The 18,849-nt window shown below is 40.6% G+C and overlaps 2 protein-coding genes across 2 annotated transcripts; one reads left to right on the top strand and one right to left on the bottom strand.

Moving 5' to 3' along the window:
• Window positions 1-8,810: 8,810 nt before the first annotated feature.
• LOC103303477 (ubiquilin-1-like) lies at window positions 8,811-10,601 on the top strand. The gene has a single exon (XM_008160479.3). The coding sequence runs from the start codon at window positions 8,950-8,952 to the stop codon at window positions 10,423-10,425; it is 1,476 nt and encodes a 491-aa protein (XP_008158701.1). The 5' UTR covers window positions 8,811-8,949; the 3' UTR covers window positions 10,426-10,601.
• Window positions 10,602-14,983: 4,382 nt separating this feature from the next.
• On the bottom strand, window positions 14,984-15,949 carry LOC103303445 (olfactory receptor 52D1). Its single transcript, XM_008160446.3, has one exon. It carries the CDS (start codon window positions 15,938-15,940, stop codon window positions 14,984-14,986), a length of 957 nt encoding a protein of 318 aa, XP_008158668.2. The 5' UTR covers window positions 15,941-15,949.
• Between the last annotated feature and the right edge of the window lie 2,900 nt (window positions 15,950-18,849).

The raw sequence follows: 18,849 nt of genomic DNA, 5'->3' as shown, positions 1-18,849 counted from the left end.
AGTGTCTTTGGTAGAGGACACCACTATGGTACAAGTGGCCGTGGTGTGTTTAAACATCAGAGACTCAGTATTGGAGGTCCTTTCAGGGACTGGGAGAAACAGAACTTCTGCCTGGAACTCAGGATACTTGGACCAAACTCTCTTTACTTTTTAGCTTGGAGATAAAAAGAACTTTTGGGTACACTATTTTAGGGTTCAATCTCTAGGAGGAGCACCAAGTTTCAGAACCCCCTTTATCACCCACTTTGCTCCCCATCAGTGGGAGAGTTCTTATCCAGATCAAAGGAACTGTAGTTTAAGATGGTGCTGGGGAAACAAAGATAAAAGTCTTGCCTCTCTGTTTCCTGAAAGTAACAAGCCAAGTAGTGCTCTGGTGCTGCCTCTGAGTGGAGAAGATGTGCATGCACGACATCTAATTTCCATCCTGGGAAAACCAGTTAGGTATGAGAAAAAAAGGGGGGAGGGAAGGGAAATAAATGCTGCTGTTCTTATCTATCTATGGGAAAGAGAAGCATAAGGTTTCATATGAAGGAAAGTGGGAATTTGCATCTAAAAGTCCTGGGAAGTGGACTCATTTTTTGTCCATATCCTCTTGAGAGTCCTCTATAGTTGATGAGATGGTGAGAATCCTAGCTATAGCCTCATCAGCGACTGAACTCATCAGCCCCATGGCCCTGTTCCATGGTGAAGGTGGTGAACTTCCAGGAGGAGGAGGTTCCAGGGGCAGGCACAGTCACTGTTCCCCATTAGCAGCTAACATAGGGTTTGGTGCATAGGAACGCAATCAGTAAATCATTCACTGAGACAACATTGAATGGGGAGTGAGGAAATGAGCAACTGAATGAGTAAGTAGTTGAGGAGACCACGCAGATATGAATCAAATAGAGCATATCATAGGGCTGGAGATTGTGTTTGTGAAAATAAAAACTGTTGGGGTTTGGGAAGAGAGATTTTTGTGGGCTGATGTTACTGAAAGAAAAGGCCTCCAGAGACATCCCATGTGCTGATTCTTAGTGCGCCAAGTAAATATCGGCTCCTTGGAAGGACCGTACTAGGATTTAGTGTGGGTGAGGAATGGAAAAAGGGTCTGGTCATATTTGGCCTGGTGCCTGGACCCTCACTAAATGTGCCCTTTCTTTAAACAAAGAGGTTTGCTAGAAAGTAAAAAAAAAACAGTGAAGTCTGATGATTTGTATTACAGATAGCCAGCCAGGTAGGTGTATGGCATTTTAAGAGAAAGGCACTATCCAAACAATGGAAAATAATTTTTGACATCTGTGTTCTTTATTTTTTCTAGATATTTCTCTAATATATGTTATAAATATATCTCCACATTTCCATAGATATTTTAGGGTTGCATCAATTACATTTAATTTTAATAATAGTTAATACTTTTTGAGGTTTTCCTACATGCTGGGTTCTGTTCCAAGCTTTTTTTTTTTTATTAATATATTTTTATTGATTTCAGAGAGGAAAGGAGAGGGAGAGAGAGATAGAAACATCAATGATGAGAGCGAATCATTATTTGACTGCCTCCTGCACACCCCACAGTGGGGCTTGAGCCCGCAACCCGAGCATGTATCCTGGACCGGAATCGAAACCGGGATCCCTCTGTCCACAGGCTGATGCTCTATCCATTGAGCCCAACCTGCTAGGGCTGTTCCAAGCTTTTTATATCTGTAGCCACACGATGGTTCTTTAATGCAGGTCATATTATTATCCATATTTTTCAGATGAGGAAAACTGAGGCATAGGAAGAGGAGAAGTGCATGTCTTTTAAAGTTATATAGCTTCTGCATAGTAGAGCCAGAATTTGAAATTAGATGACCTATTTCCAGAGCCCACACTCTTAAACACTGCACTGAATGAGGTTAATGCTTTAATCTTTACTTGAACAAAGTGAAAGGGACAGAGTTTGTGGTATTTCATTGAAATTTTGCACTCTTGACTCTTGCAATTATCTACACTGGACTGAAATACCTTCTTTACCATGTTCCTCAGATGAGTAAATCTCTATTTTAAAAATGTTAATCTACTAGTACCACATTTCTTCCATTATTTTATTTATTTAGCTGGTTTTTTTCTTTAATTTTTTTCAATGACAGTTTACATTCAATACTGTTTTATGTTAGTTTCAAGTGTACAGTATAGAGGTTAGACAATCATGTACCTTACAAAGCAGTCCCTCTGGTATTTTCAGTACCTGTCTGGCACTGTACATAGTTATTACATTATTATTGACTATATTCCCTGTGCTATACTTTACCTCCCTGGATTATTTTGTGACTACCAATTTGCAGTTTTTAACTCCTTCACCTTTTTTTACCCAGTCCCTCAACCCCTCCCCTCTGGCAACCATCAGTCTGTTCTCTGTATTGAACTTATTCAATTATTTAATAAAATATTTAATGAAATACTTAATAAAAGATAATGCTTGACTCATTATTCTTTTGCAAAACTCCATTGTCTAATTTTGTTGATTTTTCTGAATACACTTTATAATAGATGTCAAAATTCAGAAAAGGACACATGACATTTTAGGTGGCTTTCCTTGACATTTAAAAATTAGAGAAAAATTAGAGAAATGTATCAGAGACAGTCTTTTCTTTTAGAATAGGAAATATTTCCATTTAATTTATTTATATAGCTTCTACATATTTGGCTTTATTTAAACATTACATTATTTTGGTTATTTGGAGTAAAATTATTTTAATTATGTTTAGATATTGCTGTAATGAAACTGTGCTGTCACTGGTTACATTTTGATCTTTATTTCAGAGAGATTTTTCATTGATTCTCATGCCACAACCAAATGTTTCCTTGATAGTCATAAAACCCCCATTATTCTAATAGTTAAATCTCTTCTTTTCTAAAAACTTGACTTGTTTGCTCAATTTACAAGTTTTAATATTTAAAAATATTTAGATAACATTGATAAATAAAATAAGAATACAAAAATCAGCAATAGTTCCACTACCCAGATAGCCCTGCTAATACCATGATGGTATCCTTTTACATATTTTACAAAACTGTGATTATATTGTACATAATGTTTTATAGCCTGCCTTTCAACTTGATCATCTAGCATAAATCTTTTCCCCACTTATTAAGTAGCCTTTTACAGTTCATTAATTTGATAAGTATTTCCTGAACAATTTTCATATGTCAGAAACTGTGCTCGGTGGTAGGAATATAATAGTGAACAAGATAGATATTGTTCCTGCCTTAAAGAGCATATAATAATAGTAGAGATAACAGACCTCAAACAAACAAATAAGAAATAGAAGTGAAAGCTAACACAGAGCACTCACCAAGAATTAGACACTATTCTTTAAGCTTATGCATATTAACATACTCAGTTCTTAAAAGAACCCTATAAGGTAGGTACTATTATTATTTTTTTAAATATGTTATTATTGATTTCAGAGGTTAAGGGAGTGGGGAAGAGAGAGAGAGAGATAGAGCCATCAATAATGAGAATCATTAGTCAGTTGCCTCCTTTGAGCCCCCTACTGGGAATCAAGCAGCAACGCAGGCATGTGCCCTGATCTAGACTCGAACCCTGACCTACTGGCTCATTGGTGAGCATCAACCAATAAGCAACACCAGCCAGGCAGGTAGGTACTATTATTAAACCCATTTTACAGATGAATAAAGTAAAGAATAATAATGTCAAGTGTCTAATCTAAGGTTACACAGCTAAGGTGGCTCCATAGCGCAATGGATAGCGCATTGGACTTCTAAGTTTACACAGCTAGTAAATAATGGAGCCAGAGCTTGTATTTGAACCAGTGTCTCTAGAGGACACACTCTTAATCTCTATTCTATATCACTTTCTATTACATAAAAATTGAATTATTATAGATTTCATGCAGAAAATAAAGCAAGATATGTTTCTAGTATATATTAGGGAAGGGGGATATATTTTTAGAAGGGTGGTCAGAGTGCATCTCACTGGAGGGAGTATTTATGCCAACATTTGAAGGGTAAGAGGAAGCCAGACACTCAAAGAGCTGGGTTAAGAATGTTTCAAGCATATGGGAAAGTATAAAAAAAGACCTTGTGTTTGGATAGAGTTTGACACATTGGAAGAAAAAGAGAAAAAGGAAAAAAAAAAGACTAATGTGTTTCAAGGGGAACAAATAATTTTCCCTCTACCCTTCTGAATTCTTCTGGCTGGACTAATAAATTAACATGAGACAGATTAACGGGAGAAAATGGCCAAATTTATCACGTAAGTACATATGGGGGTTCCCTAAGAACAGGGGCCTGAAGACACCTTGGGCAGTTGAGGCTTATAAGCCAGTCTGAACTAAGGAGAAGGAAGCAAAAGTCTGGGATTTCCAAGGGAAAGTAGGCAACTCACAGGCAGATGAGAACAAGCATAGTCAACAAAGTCTTGCTGGGGCCACCCAAATATTGGAACATGGAGTCCAACCAACTTTGCGTGATTCCTCTCTGTCTGTCTCACATAGTTCATATTATGTTAAGGTGGTAGCTTCATTTCTTCAAGCAGGAATTCCTTTAGTTCTTTCTGAGTCTTTTGTTACTTAAAGTTAGCCAGCTTAAAATAATCAATACCCTTAAAAACACATTTTGGGGTGAAAACCTTCTTCCCCTCAGTGTCCAGAGTGTAAAAATTAAGAGGGGAAAGTGTGTCACACTGGCTGGTTTGGCTCAGTGGATAGAGCATCGGGCTGCAGACCTAAGGGTCCCAGGTTCAGTTCTGGTCAAGGGCACCTACCTTGGTTGCAGGCTCCTCACAGGTCCGGGCCCTGGTCAAGGCTCTTGCAGGAGGCAACCAATCGCTATTTCTATTACATTGGTGTTTTTCTTTCCCTCTCTCTTCCACTTCCCATAACAATAAGTGGAAAAATATCCTCAGGTGAGGATTAACAATAACAAAAAATAATAAGGAAAGTGTGTCAAGGTGAGGTGGGAAAGACAGTGGAGTGCAAGATGGCACAGGGCTTTGTTGCCATGTACAAGTGTAGATTTTATTCTTAATTCATGTGGAGCATGAATGAGAGAGTGGCGAGGGTGGAAGGCATGTCCGATTGGAAGACCTGTGCAGTCATTCTAGCTAGAGATGGTGTTGCCCTGAGATTTGGGTTTTCCACAAGGGTGTATGTCCAACAAGAAGTGGACAACTGAAAATATATTTTGGAGAGAGAATTTATAAAATTTTCAGGTAAGTTTGGATGTGCAAACTTAAGGGAAGGGAGATGTGAGGGTTTATTAATTCAGCTAATACTAATTGAACACCCTCTCTATGCCAGGTCCTGAGCTAGGTTCTGGAGAAGGGAAACATTCTAGACACAAAGTCCTGCCTTCACAAAGCCAATACAGAGGGGACAGGCACCAAGCAATCAATATAATTTCAAGCAAAGGGAGAGGTTAAGAAGAAAGTAAAGAGAGTAAGAAACAGAGATCCACAGGTGGACTCTTTTTGGTTGATCATCAGGAAGAACACTATTTAAGCAGAGATGTGATGAATAAAGGCAATTATCTCAATGAAGGTCAGGAGCAAGAGTTCTCAGGTCAAAGGGGCATCAATTAAAATGCAGGCACTAGCTTGGGGTGTTCCAGGGACACAAGTAGTCTGCTGTGTCAGGAGCAGATACTCAGAGATGGGGTCAGGGAGGCTGGCATGGGCCTGATTGTTAGGGCATTTTAGTCTTGGTAAAGCATTTAGATTTAATTAAAATATAATAGAAAAATCTTTGATGGTTTTGGGTAAAGAGGTGAGATTAAGTGAGCTATATTTTTAAAAGATCACATTCACTACTTGTAGAGTTAAGCCCTGACAGTGCTTTTTCTTTATTTGTAATGCAAGTGCCTGACTTGAGCTTTTATTTCCCAAACATCCATTTCAAAGGGGCATCCACTTCAAAGATTGCTGTATCCAATAAACACATTTCCAGCCACAGGACTAGATAAGGAGCCAGGACACGCCCTCCACTCTGATATCCTTTGTTTTAAAGAGTATGGTTGATTTCCATTAACTGACCATTTGTCAGTGTATTTTTTTTTCTTGCTATGGTTTAAATTCCTGCTCTTATGTTTTAAATCCACCAATAAAGAATAAACCCACAAAACACTGAATGCCCCACCCTTGACCGCAATAAAAGCAAAACCCAGGCCTCTTTTTCTCTCTCTAGCTAATCTTGTTATGTGACCCCAAAGGTACCATGTAACTTCCAGGACTGTCTCAAAGTTTCCTGAAGGCTATTGCTGAGGTCATATTGCAATCATAATAAGAACCACAGGGCCCACCCTACCTAGTTTGGCACAGTGGATAGAGCATTGGACTTCGGACTGGAAGGTCCCAGGTTTGATTCCAGTCAAGGGCATATGCTCAGGTTGCAGGCTCAATCCCCAGTCGGGGGAGTGCAAGAGGCAACTGATCAATGATACACCCTCATCATTAATGTTTCTATCTCTTTCTCCCTCTCCCTCTCTGAAATCAATAAAAATACATTAAAAAAAAAAAAAAAAAAGAACCACAGGGCTCATCCAGCCACAATGATGGTTATTGAAAGGTTGAGGCCAATACAAAACTGAGGGCCAAGAAAGGAGGCAGGGACACCAGCTGGAAGACTATTGCAGTATTGAAAGCATTGAAGTAATCAGATTCAGGATACATTTTGAAGAAAAGGCCTGTAATGTTTGCTGATAAATTAGACGTGGAAAGAGAACAATCAAGGATGATTCCTGTGTTTTGGGCCTGAACAACTGGTTGAATGATCATCTTATTCAAAGAGGGAAAGGAACTGGAGGGAAAGGCAAATTTGAGATTCTGTTCTGACATTAACTGTCTTGGCTGTGAACTTAGCTTTGATAGAGAAGACTATGGAAGAAACAGGTTTGTGAGGAGAGAGTCAAGATCTCGTTCAATGGTATATATTATTTATCAGGACAGCAAAGGATTCTAATATGTGCTTGCTCCACATCCATAAATAAAAATAACCTAAAAATAAAAGGCCAAAGTGAGAAGCAACAAGGGTTTGAGATAAAAAAAGAATTGCAATTCTGGGAAGCACTAATCCATTTGGAGGTGAAGTCAAGAGTATTACTGAGAAAGGGAAAGGGAATAATTACACGGATAGAAGGAATAAATTTCTGTTGGTGTTAATAAGTCAAGAAAGGAGTTTCTATAGGTGCAGTTAAGATAAGCTATTCTTTAGCTATACCTGGAGGTGCTAATTCCAAAGAATGCCTTTCATTTTCAGTACTATTTTCAGGGTGTCTGCTTTCCTGTTAGCTTTGTAGATTTTTTTTTTGGAAGACACTGATTTTTTGTTTGTTTGTTTGTTGTACGTGTGTGTGTGTGTGTGTGTGTGTGTGTTTGATCCAGTCCAAAGGTTATTGTGCCCAGTTCAAAAATTCCAAAGGTTTGAGGAGTAAGACATACCAGGCAGTTCCCCTGGGATGGCAGCTCTGACTATTCATAATGGCAAACATCGAAACAGCCTGATGTATTCATTTTTATAGTAAAAAGTATATAATTGCTGCAGGGATTAGACAATTTACCCTGGGGCCCACCTGCCTGGAGTGGTCAAAACAGTGCCTGAGAGAGTTCCTATTTTCTGAGAGCCAAAATATGTATCTTCCCCAGTGACAAATCTCCTCTTCAAATATACCTTAAATCTAATTGTTAAGTCATAAAAACCTGAAATCAAACTGTTACTTTCTTGCAATTTTTCTTGTTTCAGTTTTGATCTTGTGAGTTGAAATCATAGTTTATCTTTTGTTCTTGGGGAATATGATACTGTCTTTCTTAGAACCAGGTAGATAGATGGGTTACTCAGCTTTGTAGTTCTCAAAAATGCAAGCTGCCCACAAGACCCCAATTGAGGTTATACATGGACTAGTTATAGATATCTTCATTCTGTTCATATAGAAGTGGGAGCCTGTGGTCTTGTGACTAGTTCATGGTCAGTAGATAGTCATTTAGTGAGGATAGGTGACTATAATCAGTATTTTTTAAGCTGGTTCTATAGTTGCCATTTCTACTCAGCTGTATTTGTTGATCCAACTCAATTGATATGGTTTTCAACAGTAAAACAGGCTGGGGCAAACATGTTTCTAAAAAGAAACATTACTTTTTCATATTTCTATTTAATTCAAATTGTAACCAGACAATCAATGGGTCTGTGCTGCTGCCACTACTTGAGCCAATTAAGCAGAGACAGAGTTGAATCATATGAGTGTTTATTGCAGTACTAATGGCAGTATGGGAGAGCAGCAGGTCATCCACAAAAATCTGCTCTGCAGCCCACCATAATAAGCTAGCTGCTTATATTGGGTAGAAGACAAACGTTACAAGGGGAAGTAAGCAAAGGGTAAGCCAAATGGGCTGTTTACAGGTCTGGATATTTGTAAAGGCCTGTGGGTATGCAAAGACTGGAGGTTTTCAAAGGACCAGCATTTTTGGTTTCTGCAACAAGGTTGCTAATCTTTCCATGATAATAGGCAGCTGCTTGATGGGGAGGATGAGCTGCATTTCCAAGTGAGCTCCCAGGTCCCGTAACACACCTACCCAAGTTAGAATATGCCTTCTTTAATCAGAACAAAACAATCACAGTTAACAGAACATGATTAATATTTCTTACAATTATAGCTGGTCTCCAATATTCTATTTCTGCCCCTATCAAAATCATAAAGAGAGCCAAGCGAAGGCAGGTGGTAGAGACTTCTGCCCTTCCCCCATTCAAGTCTCAACTGTGACCTCATCACTGACATCATATCCCCTAAGGCTGGCTCTGGAGAAGGGCAGCTGCCACCCCTATGGAAGCCAGGTGGCTGCAGGGGTAAACTGGGAGGTGGAGTTTATAGGACGTGGGTGAGAGGACATCACTGAACACCTACTGGTTCCTGCCCCCAGGTGTGCTACATCTAGGATTCTACAAGGTCCTCAAGTAGCCCTGCAGCTTCTCTCAAGGAAATATGGCACAGGCTAGGGAAGAAGCAGGGGACAGCCACCTGGTGTCTGGTCGAGAGCCATCACGTATCATCAGAGTGTCTGTCAAGACCCCGCAGGACTGTCAGGAATTTATGCTGGCAGAAAATAGCAGTGTCCGTCACTTTAAGAAACAGATCTCCAAGCGCCTTCACTGTGACATTGACCGGCTGGTGCTCATCTTCACTGGAAAGATCCTCCGGGATCAAGATATTCTGAGCCAACGTGGCATCCTTGATGGAACTACAGTCCACTTGGTGGTGAGGACCCGTCTGAAAGGAACTCTGTCTAGTCCAGGAACTCTGCCAGACCCCACCGGCAACTGTACCCGTGGTTCTGAACCCTCCACCTCAGAGAGTGCTGGGATGGTGGCCAGGCTGGTCTGGCTAGCCCGGAGCTCACCTGATCTGGCTGACTTCTTTGGACAGCTGGCTCAACTCCTGTTGGCTGCACCTGAGCCTGTGGTGCAGTTCTTGGAAGACCCTCTGGTTCAAGGCCTGCCAAGTGAGAAACCAGCCAATACTAGCCATGTTCCTGAATCCTCAAGGCCAGTACAGAAACCCGAGCCAGCTCTAGACAAGCAAGGGCTAGAGGCCTTGAAGGCAGTGTCAGGTGGTGATAATGCTATGCGTCCCATCTACTCTGACATCCAGCAGCTCATGCTCTTCACTCTGGCCCCATTGGTTGCTACCAGAGGCCACAACCCAGGTCCAGGACTTTGCAGAGGGGAGGCCAATGCTCACAGCAGTACTGACACCACCACTGCCTCTGTGCCTGTCAGGCCGTTGGCACAGGAGGTCAGTGCAGGAGTAGTTGCCCAGGCCAGGGGCATGGCCTCAACCCAGGCCAATTCAGGGTGTAGGGCCAGTATGCAGGACTCATACTCAGGCCATGATCTTTCCTCCCAAGATGGCCAGCAGCCCACAGGGAAAGCCACTATAACCAGTCAGCTGAGACCCTCACCCTCTGCCTTGCGTAGAGCCATGCATGTCCTTCAACAAAATCCAGGTCTGCTACGCCAGCTGGCCACTGGCAGCCCTCTGAGACATCATATACCACTACTTCCCATCCTCACCAACCCACGAGCACTGCAAGCATTGATACAGATAGAAAAGGGCCTGCAGATACTGTCTAGGGAGGTGCCCAGTCTGGGCCCTGGTAGACCACATGGGGCTACAGGAGCCCCTGAAATGAGGGGGGCAGGTCAGGGTCACAGAACAGACCCTGTGCAACCCACTATGGCTGTTCTCCAGCTTCTCCATGCACTGGCCAACGCCTGCTCCCAATCTACCCAATCCTCACTATCCTCAACCCTCCCCACTGAAAGCAGGTACCAGCAAGAACTGGAGCATCTGAAGGCCATGGGCTTTGCTAATCGTGATGCCAACCTGCAGGCCCTGATGGCCACAGATGGAGACATCCATGCTGCCATTGAGAGGTTGCTGGGGGAACCAGAGGCCTAAGTCCCTTCAGCTGATGCTCACCATGCCACCCCATGGAGAAGGAGGAGGAGAAAGGGAAAGGGGAAGGGAGGGGAAGTAGCTTATTTTGGGAATTCCTCCTATTCAGATCATGTGCATACGGGAACAGTCCTTCTCTCACTCCCCAAGCCTGTTCTACATTAAAAAGATTGCTCGGATCACATGTATAATGTCAGTTTCAAGATAGGTGGGCAAAGAGAATGTTTTGGGGAGGAAATGACCATGTTATATGGTCTTGGGTTTGGGCTTTATCTTCTCATACCCTTAATCTCAAGAGTATTTTCTAAATTTGAAAATGAAGTGGGGGAATTGTATTTTTTTTCTCCTGCTCAGTTGGCAACCCAGTTCCTCACCAACATTACCATCATCACTGTGAGCCACCTCTATTCCAACTTGAGTGACTCTGAAGGAATCCTGGCTTTTGCTCCCCCAGGAAGCTATGGCTCTCTTTACAGCCTCTGGAAGCCACCCACTCTTTGACCATGTTTTTCTGTCTTTAGGTCCAGTCTCCTGATATTACAGAAAAGATGTTTACCTTCCCTCTCATCTAGGGCTCTTCCTTTTATATCTTCCTGTGCCAGGATCCTGCTCTTATAAGATTGATGGGGGAACTAGAGGCCTAGGTTCCTTCAGCTCCACTACTTCTGAAGGTCCATTCTCTCCTCCTATTCAGACTTCCTCTCTTTATGCTGCAAAATGCTTGACTCTGATGCCTTATTGGTTACTAAATTTTATCTCTCCTTTTATCTCTGAATTCTGTATGCCCTTTCAATGATCATGTTTCACCAACCTCTGCAGTCTCTGATTTAGCCCCAGTATGGTGCAGAAACATTCTCAAAACTGTTCCTCATTCTTGATCTTCCCAAATTTTTCTATGGAATTTCATATGCTGACCTTTCTTTCATTTTTAAAAATCTTTATTGTTGAAAGTATTACAGATGTCCCCCTTTTGTCTCCCCATTGTCCCCCTCTACCAGGTTCCTTCCCTGCCCCAGGCCTTCATCACCCTATTGTCTGTGTCCATAAGTAATGCATATATGCATATAAATTCTTTGTTTAATCTCTTCCCACTGTCCCACCCCCATTCCTGCTGAGATTCATCAGTCTGTTCCATGTTTCCATGGTTCTAGTTTTATTTTATTCATCAGTTTATTTTGTTCACTAGATTTTTTGTTTGTTTATTTTAATTTTTAGATTCAATTGTTGATAGGTATGTAGTTATTGCCATTTTATTGTCTTCTTCTTCTTCTTCTTCTTCTTCTTCTTCTTCTTCTTCTTCTTCTTCTTCTTCTTCCTCTTCTCTTTTCTTCTTCTATGAATGCTCTTCAATATTTCATGTAATAGTGGTTTGGTGGTGATGAATTTCTTTAGCTTTTTTTTTTGTCTGTGAAGCTCTCTCTCTGACCTTCAATCTATACTAATAAAAGGGTAATATGCTCATTAGACCAGGAGACCTTCTGGACAAATCCATGGTGGCGGGGCCGAGGCAGAGGCAGGTTTGGGGTGATCAAATTGGCAGGGGGGGCATTTGGAGGCAAGCAGGCTGGCAGTAGAGTGGTTAGGAGCAATCAGGCAGGCAGGCAGGTGAGCAGTTAGGAGCCAGTGGTCCTGGATTGCAAGAGGTCCCCGATCCACAAGGATCGGGCCTAAACCAGCAGTCAGATATCCCCTGAGGAGGTCCCAGATTGGAGAGGGTGCAGGCCAGGCTGAGGGACCCCACCCTTCCCCAGTGCACAAATTTCAATGATAGCATTGCTGATTGAATAATCTTGGTTGTAAGTCTTTGCTATTCATCACTTTGAATATTTTTTTTACATTCCCTTCTGGCCTACAAAGTTTCTATTGATAAACCAGCTGACAGTTGTATGAGTGCTCCCTTGTACGTAACTAACTGCTTTTCTCTTGCTGATTTTAAGATTCTCTCATTGTCTTTAACCTTTGGCATTTTAGTTATGATGTGTCTTGATATAGGCCTCTTTGGGTTCATCTTGTTTGGAGCTCTCTGCACTTCCTGGACTTGTAAGTCTGTTTCTTTCACCTGACCTTTCTTTCTTTAAGCTGCTTCACTTAATCTATTTTATTACCCATTGTCTTACAGAGTGGTGCCTCCTGAGAGTATGTTATACCAATTCTTTCTTTATTCATCCTCCAAAGGGTTTGGCCATTTTTTTGGTTCTTGTTCTTACTTTTAATAGCATGGTTAATAAACCATGACCTTGTCTACTTGTACTTTCCAAAGCTTATTAGCCTTCCCTTTGGGTGTCCCAGAGGAACATCAGGCTCAGCATGTCCAAATATAGCTCAGCATCTTTCACCTGATTTCAATTCCTACTCTAAATTCTGTGGTCCGAATATCTTACTGAGTTCCATCAATACTCTCCCAATCCACCCATTATCCTTGTAAACCTCTGCTCTATTAGTGAGGTGACTTACGGTGTAGGCAGCTGGAGCATGCCTTATTTGATTTGTAATTTTCTCAGCATCACACAGTTTGTGGTTGACAGGGATAAAGAAACCCCAAGCTCTTTGATTCCAGAGTTTGTGCTCTTAGCTTTACACTGTCCCAGAGCCAGGATCAATCTGTTCCCATGAAGTCAGTGAGCAGGAAGTGTTTTCTGTGTGGCCCTGGCACAGAGGAAGGAACAACTTAGGTTTCCCATTCTTTAGAAGTTTAGAAACTCAGAGAGGAAAAGCTCAGAGAACAATCCAAATCACAAGGATAAAATTACCTATGCTTACTTAAAATAAGCACAAATAAGATAAAATAATGTGGCAGTCAAGTAGGAGGCAGAAAGAGGTAGTAGGGAGAGTTTCCTCAGGGCTCAGAGGAAAGAATTTGCTTTTCTTTTTAAATTGTACATATGTAAGAAAGTGTGTGTGTGTGTGTGTGTGTGTCTGTGTGTGTGTGTGTGTGTGTGTGTGTGTGTGTGTGTGTGTGTGTGTGTTGGAGGAGATATATGCAGACAGGAGTGGCGGGGGTGGGGGCGTGAATTCTAGTGCTGGGGATGGCTATGACACCGGGAAGCACTCAGCAGGGTAATTGCTCAGGATCTCACCAGGGCTGAATCAAAGTCCAGTTCAAAGTCTCCTCAGTACACATTGAAAGAGCTAGACTCAGGGCAAAAAGAAACAAGAATATCCGATATGGCAGGATTCAAGACCACAACCTGGGCATGTGCCCCAACCAGGAACTGAAACCAAGACCTCCTGGTTCATGGGCTGACACTCAGCCACTGAGCTCCACCAAATACTATCAACTATCACCAATTTTTATGGAGAGCTTAATTTATGTCAGGCACAATGATGAATACATTCCTAATGCTGGAGTTGGTTAAGTGGTATGCTCTAATTTATGCACCTGCTAATAAATAAGAAAGTCAAATTTAAGTATAAGTTTATCTGTATCCACACATCACATTTATTTCTATTATAAAACACTGGATAATATATGAGATGTCAGTACAAACGCATAACCTTAGGACTATTAGCCTCTCTAAATCACAGACTCTTAATTTAAAATGCAGAAAATCACAACATATTTTTGAGCCACTGGGAGGAGTATCTGTGGACTTGTGCATTTTAGAATTGTGGTTATTAAGCAATAAAAATATTTTAAAAGGCACTCGGACCCTGTGCCATCTCCCTTGAGTTCTTAATAAGAAATTACTTCATGCCTGAAAAGAAAAGAATCTCAAAATAGAAAATCAGAGAGGTAGAGAAAAATGCAGTTTTAATGATTACTAGTCATAGCACAATCACTGTCTAAATATTTTAAAGTTGCTATATAGTTATAATAATGAGCTTGTGAAGAGATATAATATAAAAATCCTTCAATAATTATAACTTGGCTAATAATATTTAGAGAGGTTATATAAATTTCTCATCTTATATTTATTTTATTGAGCATGTTACATGTTCGGCACTATTGTAAGTTTTTTACATCCATTAATTTACTTATTCTTCACTACAACATTAAGAGATATTGTCATTAACCTCCATTTAACAGTTTGTCAAACTGAGGCATAGAAAGATTTAACAATATGCTTAAGGCCACAAAACAAGTAAAAGAACCAAGATTCAAATCCAGACATTCTGACTTTAGACCTTGTGTACTGAATCATTCAAAATATTTGAACTCAGGTTCAATTTACCTCAAAAGTTATTTTTTTTTTCTACTTGAACTCACACTAGAATAGCCCCACCATGAAACCCAGACTCCTTTCAGAACAGCAACTGACTTCTTCTTTAGCAATTCATAGATAGCTTTGAGACAAAATTAAAAATACAATCACCTTTCTGAACTATTCAAGGAGCCTCAGGAAAAAAAAAGGTACTTTAATTTGGTTATTGATATCTCCAACTCACCTGGTCTTTTCTTTTTTAGATCATGCACGTATAATAAAGCATAGCATACTTGTATACATTTAAATAACAGTGTTTAAAAACATTCTTCTCATGTCATAGGTCTCTGCACATGTAAATGCATCTAGATAGCTACCATACAAATTTATTATTCTCATTTCCAACATTCTCTCAGAATTCATACTGAAATCTTCTTCAAGCGAAGCAGTCTTAGAAGTCGACTCCGAATCTCCTTGGTCCTAGCCCCATAGATGACTGGGTTGAGCACAGGAGGCACCAGCACATAGAGGTTAGCCAGAAAGATGTGCACATGCTTGGGAACTCGGTGTTGGCCAAAACGGTGGGTGAGAAAGGAGAAGAAGGCAGGAATGTAGAAGACCAGGATGACCCCAAGATGAGAGCCACAGGTACTCAGAGCCTTGTGCTGGGCATCACGGGATGGAAGACGAAAGACAGCGCGGAGTATAAAGCCATAGGAGATACTAATGAGAATAGAATCCAGGCCCATGGCCAGCAGGGCCACAGTCAGCCCATAGACAATATTGACAGTGATGTTGGCACAGGCTAGTCGAGCAATGCCCATATGCTCACAGTATGTGTGTGCCATGATACGGTGCTGACAGTAGGGCAGGCGCTTCAACAAAAAGATGAAGGGGGAGACAATGGCTATACTACGAAATATCCCAACAAGGCCAATTTTGCCTATGACTGTGTGGTTGAGGATGACTGTGTATCTCAGTGGGTTGCAGATAGCCACATATCGATCAAAGGCCATGGCAAGAAGAATCGAGGACTCCAGAGCATAGATAGAATGGACACAAAACATCTGGGCCAGGCAGCCACCAAAGGAAATCTCTCCAGCATGGAACCACAAAATGGCCAGCATTTTGGGTACAGTAGTGGAGCTGAGAGCCAGGTCAGTGAATGAGAGAAGGCAAAGGAAGAGGTACATGGGTGCATGCAATACATTGTCCATGGCAATCACCAAGATGAGGGCAGCATTCCCAGCCAGTGCTACCAGATACATGGCACAAAAGGGGATGGCAATCCAGATGTGGGCCCGCTCCAGCCCTGGGATCCCCGTCAGAAAGATCATGGCTGGGAGACTGTCATCACTAATGTTGGAAGTTGACATTCTGCCTGGCAAATAAAAGACTCCAAGGGGTGATAGTGCGCCTCTCCTATAACAGAAAGCATTTGGTTCATTCACATAAAATGATGATCCTTCTGTGAGTAATCTTTTTTAGTCTGAGAAAAATATTTATTGGTATTAATGTGTTTAAGAATCTTAACAGATAGTATTATATATAATCCATTTTTGTCATCTGCCATTTTCTATATTACAAATTCATGTTTTGAATTCTATGTTCCAAGTACCAAGCTAAGAATATAAGTGTTTTCTTTGTTTAATCCTTCCAGATTTGTTTCTCACCACAACCCCACATCATTTACTCTCTTTTTTTCACATACATCTAGAAAAATTTTGTTTCTTTTTTTTAGTGTATGGTATTCCATTTCAAGGAGTCCCTTTTCTTTATTTTTTATTACCTTTTTAGTGTTAAAGTACCAGGCAAGCCTCCCAGAAGCCTTCCCACTCTAATTTAGTCCTTAGTCTTCTCTATATTATTTATTCATTCACTACTCTGCAAAAGTATGTTGATCTTGGTACTCTGCCTTTACACAATTGCAACCTCCATACAACATGGCTCTATCTGCACATAGACACTTGGCTCAGTATTCACTGAAAGACTCAATTCTGATAACTCTTAATAACATACCATTGATGTCTGCCTTAATGTCATATTTTAATGACTTTATCTGTGCTTGTAACATATCTGCTCAGATATATATCAAATGGCTTGTTTTTATATCTCACTTATAGTGCCTACAAAGAGGCTAGGCAACTTGAATATACTCAAATTACTCATGATTAAATAACTACAAGTAAAAGATGTATCAGACATGCTAGCTAGGGAGACAGACTGCTAACTATGATAAAGTCAGTTCATTGTATTGTACACTCACCAATGCAATTGTTGGATTAATGGCATCATCAAAATGTCAATTGATGATAGAGGCAGATTGAGGGAGTGAGTGGCATGTCCTAGAATTTACCAACAGTAGACATCCTGGAAGAATGAATTATTTTTTGTTGTAGAAACTAATTATGTACTGGTATTACATCCTCCCTCAGTAATATTATATACCTAAAATAATCCTTTGTAGGATGCCTGAATCCTGAATTTTAGTCCTGATTCTACCACATGAGTGTTATATGACTGGGACAATTCCTTCCCTTCTCTGGGAAGTCTCGATTTATAAAAAGCAACAACTTGGTAGCTACAGAATTGTCACAGAAATGTAAATTACAGCATACGGAAATAGTCAATGATATTGCAATAACTCTGTTTGAGGCCAGGTGGTACTTGAAATATCAGAGGGACCACTCTCTAACGTTCATGATTGTCTAACCACTATGCTCTACATCTGAAACTAATACAGAATAATACTGAATGTAAACTGTAATTGGGAAAAAAAACAAACAAGAACTCTGAAATTCTTATCTCAGCTTTTCTACTATTCATTATTTAGCATTGGTTAAGTCTCATGAACTTTTTGAGACTCAATTTTCTCATTTCTAAATTGAGAATGACAACACTTGGCTTACTTATTTCACACAGCTTTTGTGTTTGAGAAAGAGTAAAGTAAGTGAAATTTAAAATTTTGAATACCAAAAACAATGCCCTCCACATTTTTACAAACTCTTTGTCTCATAGCTCCACTTGGAAGTGATACAGAATATAATAATTATACTCACCTCTGTCTTGCCAAGAAGAAGTCCAAGTTCATGTAGTGAACTGATGTAATCCAGATCACAAAGCCTGTTACTGTCAGAACTAAAATTAGGTCTTAGATCTCATATTTAACATTTGGTGCTTTCATCTCACTTAACTATCCATGTGTATGGCCAACACTTAATTTGCTACTTTCATTTTATTTTTTTTGCAAAGGCACTCTAATATCAGTAATGAATGCTGCAATTACTTTACTCATCTGGATTCCAGAGACAAAGTGGAGCATCCCTCTGATTTGCCTGGATACTTCCACAAATAGCTCCAGCCACTAGAGGAAAGAAGCTTGAGTGGTGGAGAGTGGAGGGTTGGAGTCACTATATCTGCCTTTCCCCCTTTTCCCTAGCCTATTCTTGCTTGCAAAGGAAGGTTTCAAATAGTTATTATAAGGAAGCTGCTACTCTGGGAGCCTGTATGGATGGGAGTACCAGGAAGATTAGGTACAAGCAAGGTTGTTTTCCATGGAAATACATGGGGAAAAGACAGCCCGAGTACCACTCTGGGTAGAATAGGGCATCCTCCCAAATTTGTCTCACTCAGCCTTGTCTCTGGGTCACTGTGATAGTGAAGTTCCTCAGAGCTCCCTCTGAGACCTAGACTTCAATACATGAACTCTGAGTTCTTTCTTTCAACACAGAATTTTGAAGAATCTGATTTCAAGAACATACCTGTGTGAGTGATGGGTGTTTACAAGTTGAGCATGCTGAGGTTGGAGCTGTGACCCGTGTCATATGTGATTGTGAGGCTGCGTGGGAGAGTATGTGGTGGAGTAACATCTTGTACATATGCTGTATACCTGAGTGAAATGGTTCATTTAGGAATGTGAAAAGTGTTTTTGTGCAGGTTGTAAAAACTGTTTTTACAAGTGTAATTTGGAAGATAATGGTGTCTGAGTGTTGATATGTCTGGGTTGAAATGTGTAATCTGTCCTTAGTTTTTGTGAGCCCAGTGAGTGGCTTCAGTTTAGCTCTGAGTTCCAGCCTCCTCTGGTGAAGAGGCTTAGTAAACGAGGTTATTTATTGACTTTGTGACACTCATGTATGAAAACCCAGGGGGATCTACTCTAGGGATTTTATCCATGGTGTTCATTTGTAGAGAAAGAATAAGGGGAAGGGGGCTGATAAGGGGAGAAAGAAATGAAGAAGGGAAGCTATCCATAGAAAAATTTCAAGGAAGGTGAAAATAAAATTTA

The sequence above is a fragment of the Eptesicus fuscus genome, chromosome 13 (genome assembly GCF_027574615.1).
Source record: "Eptesicus fuscus isolate TK198812 chromosome 13, DD_ASM_mEF_20220401, whole genome shotgun sequence".
Taxonomy (NCBI): domain Eukaryota; kingdom Metazoa; phylum Chordata; class Mammalia; order Chiroptera; family Vespertilionidae; genus Eptesicus; species Eptesicus fuscus.
Note: the sequence above shows the minus strand (reverse complement) of the source record. Positions and strands in the feature narration are given on the sequence as shown.

Excerpts from the sequence above, each read along its gene's own strand:
- LOC103303445 (XM_008160446.3), bottom strand. The coding sequence starts at position 15,940 with ATGTCAACTTCCAACATTAGTGATGACAGTCTCCCAGCCATGATCTTT.
- LOC103303477 (XM_008160479.3), top strand. The coding sequence starts at position 8,950 with ATGGCACAGGCTAGGGAAGAAGCAGGGGACAGCCACCTGGTGTCTGGT.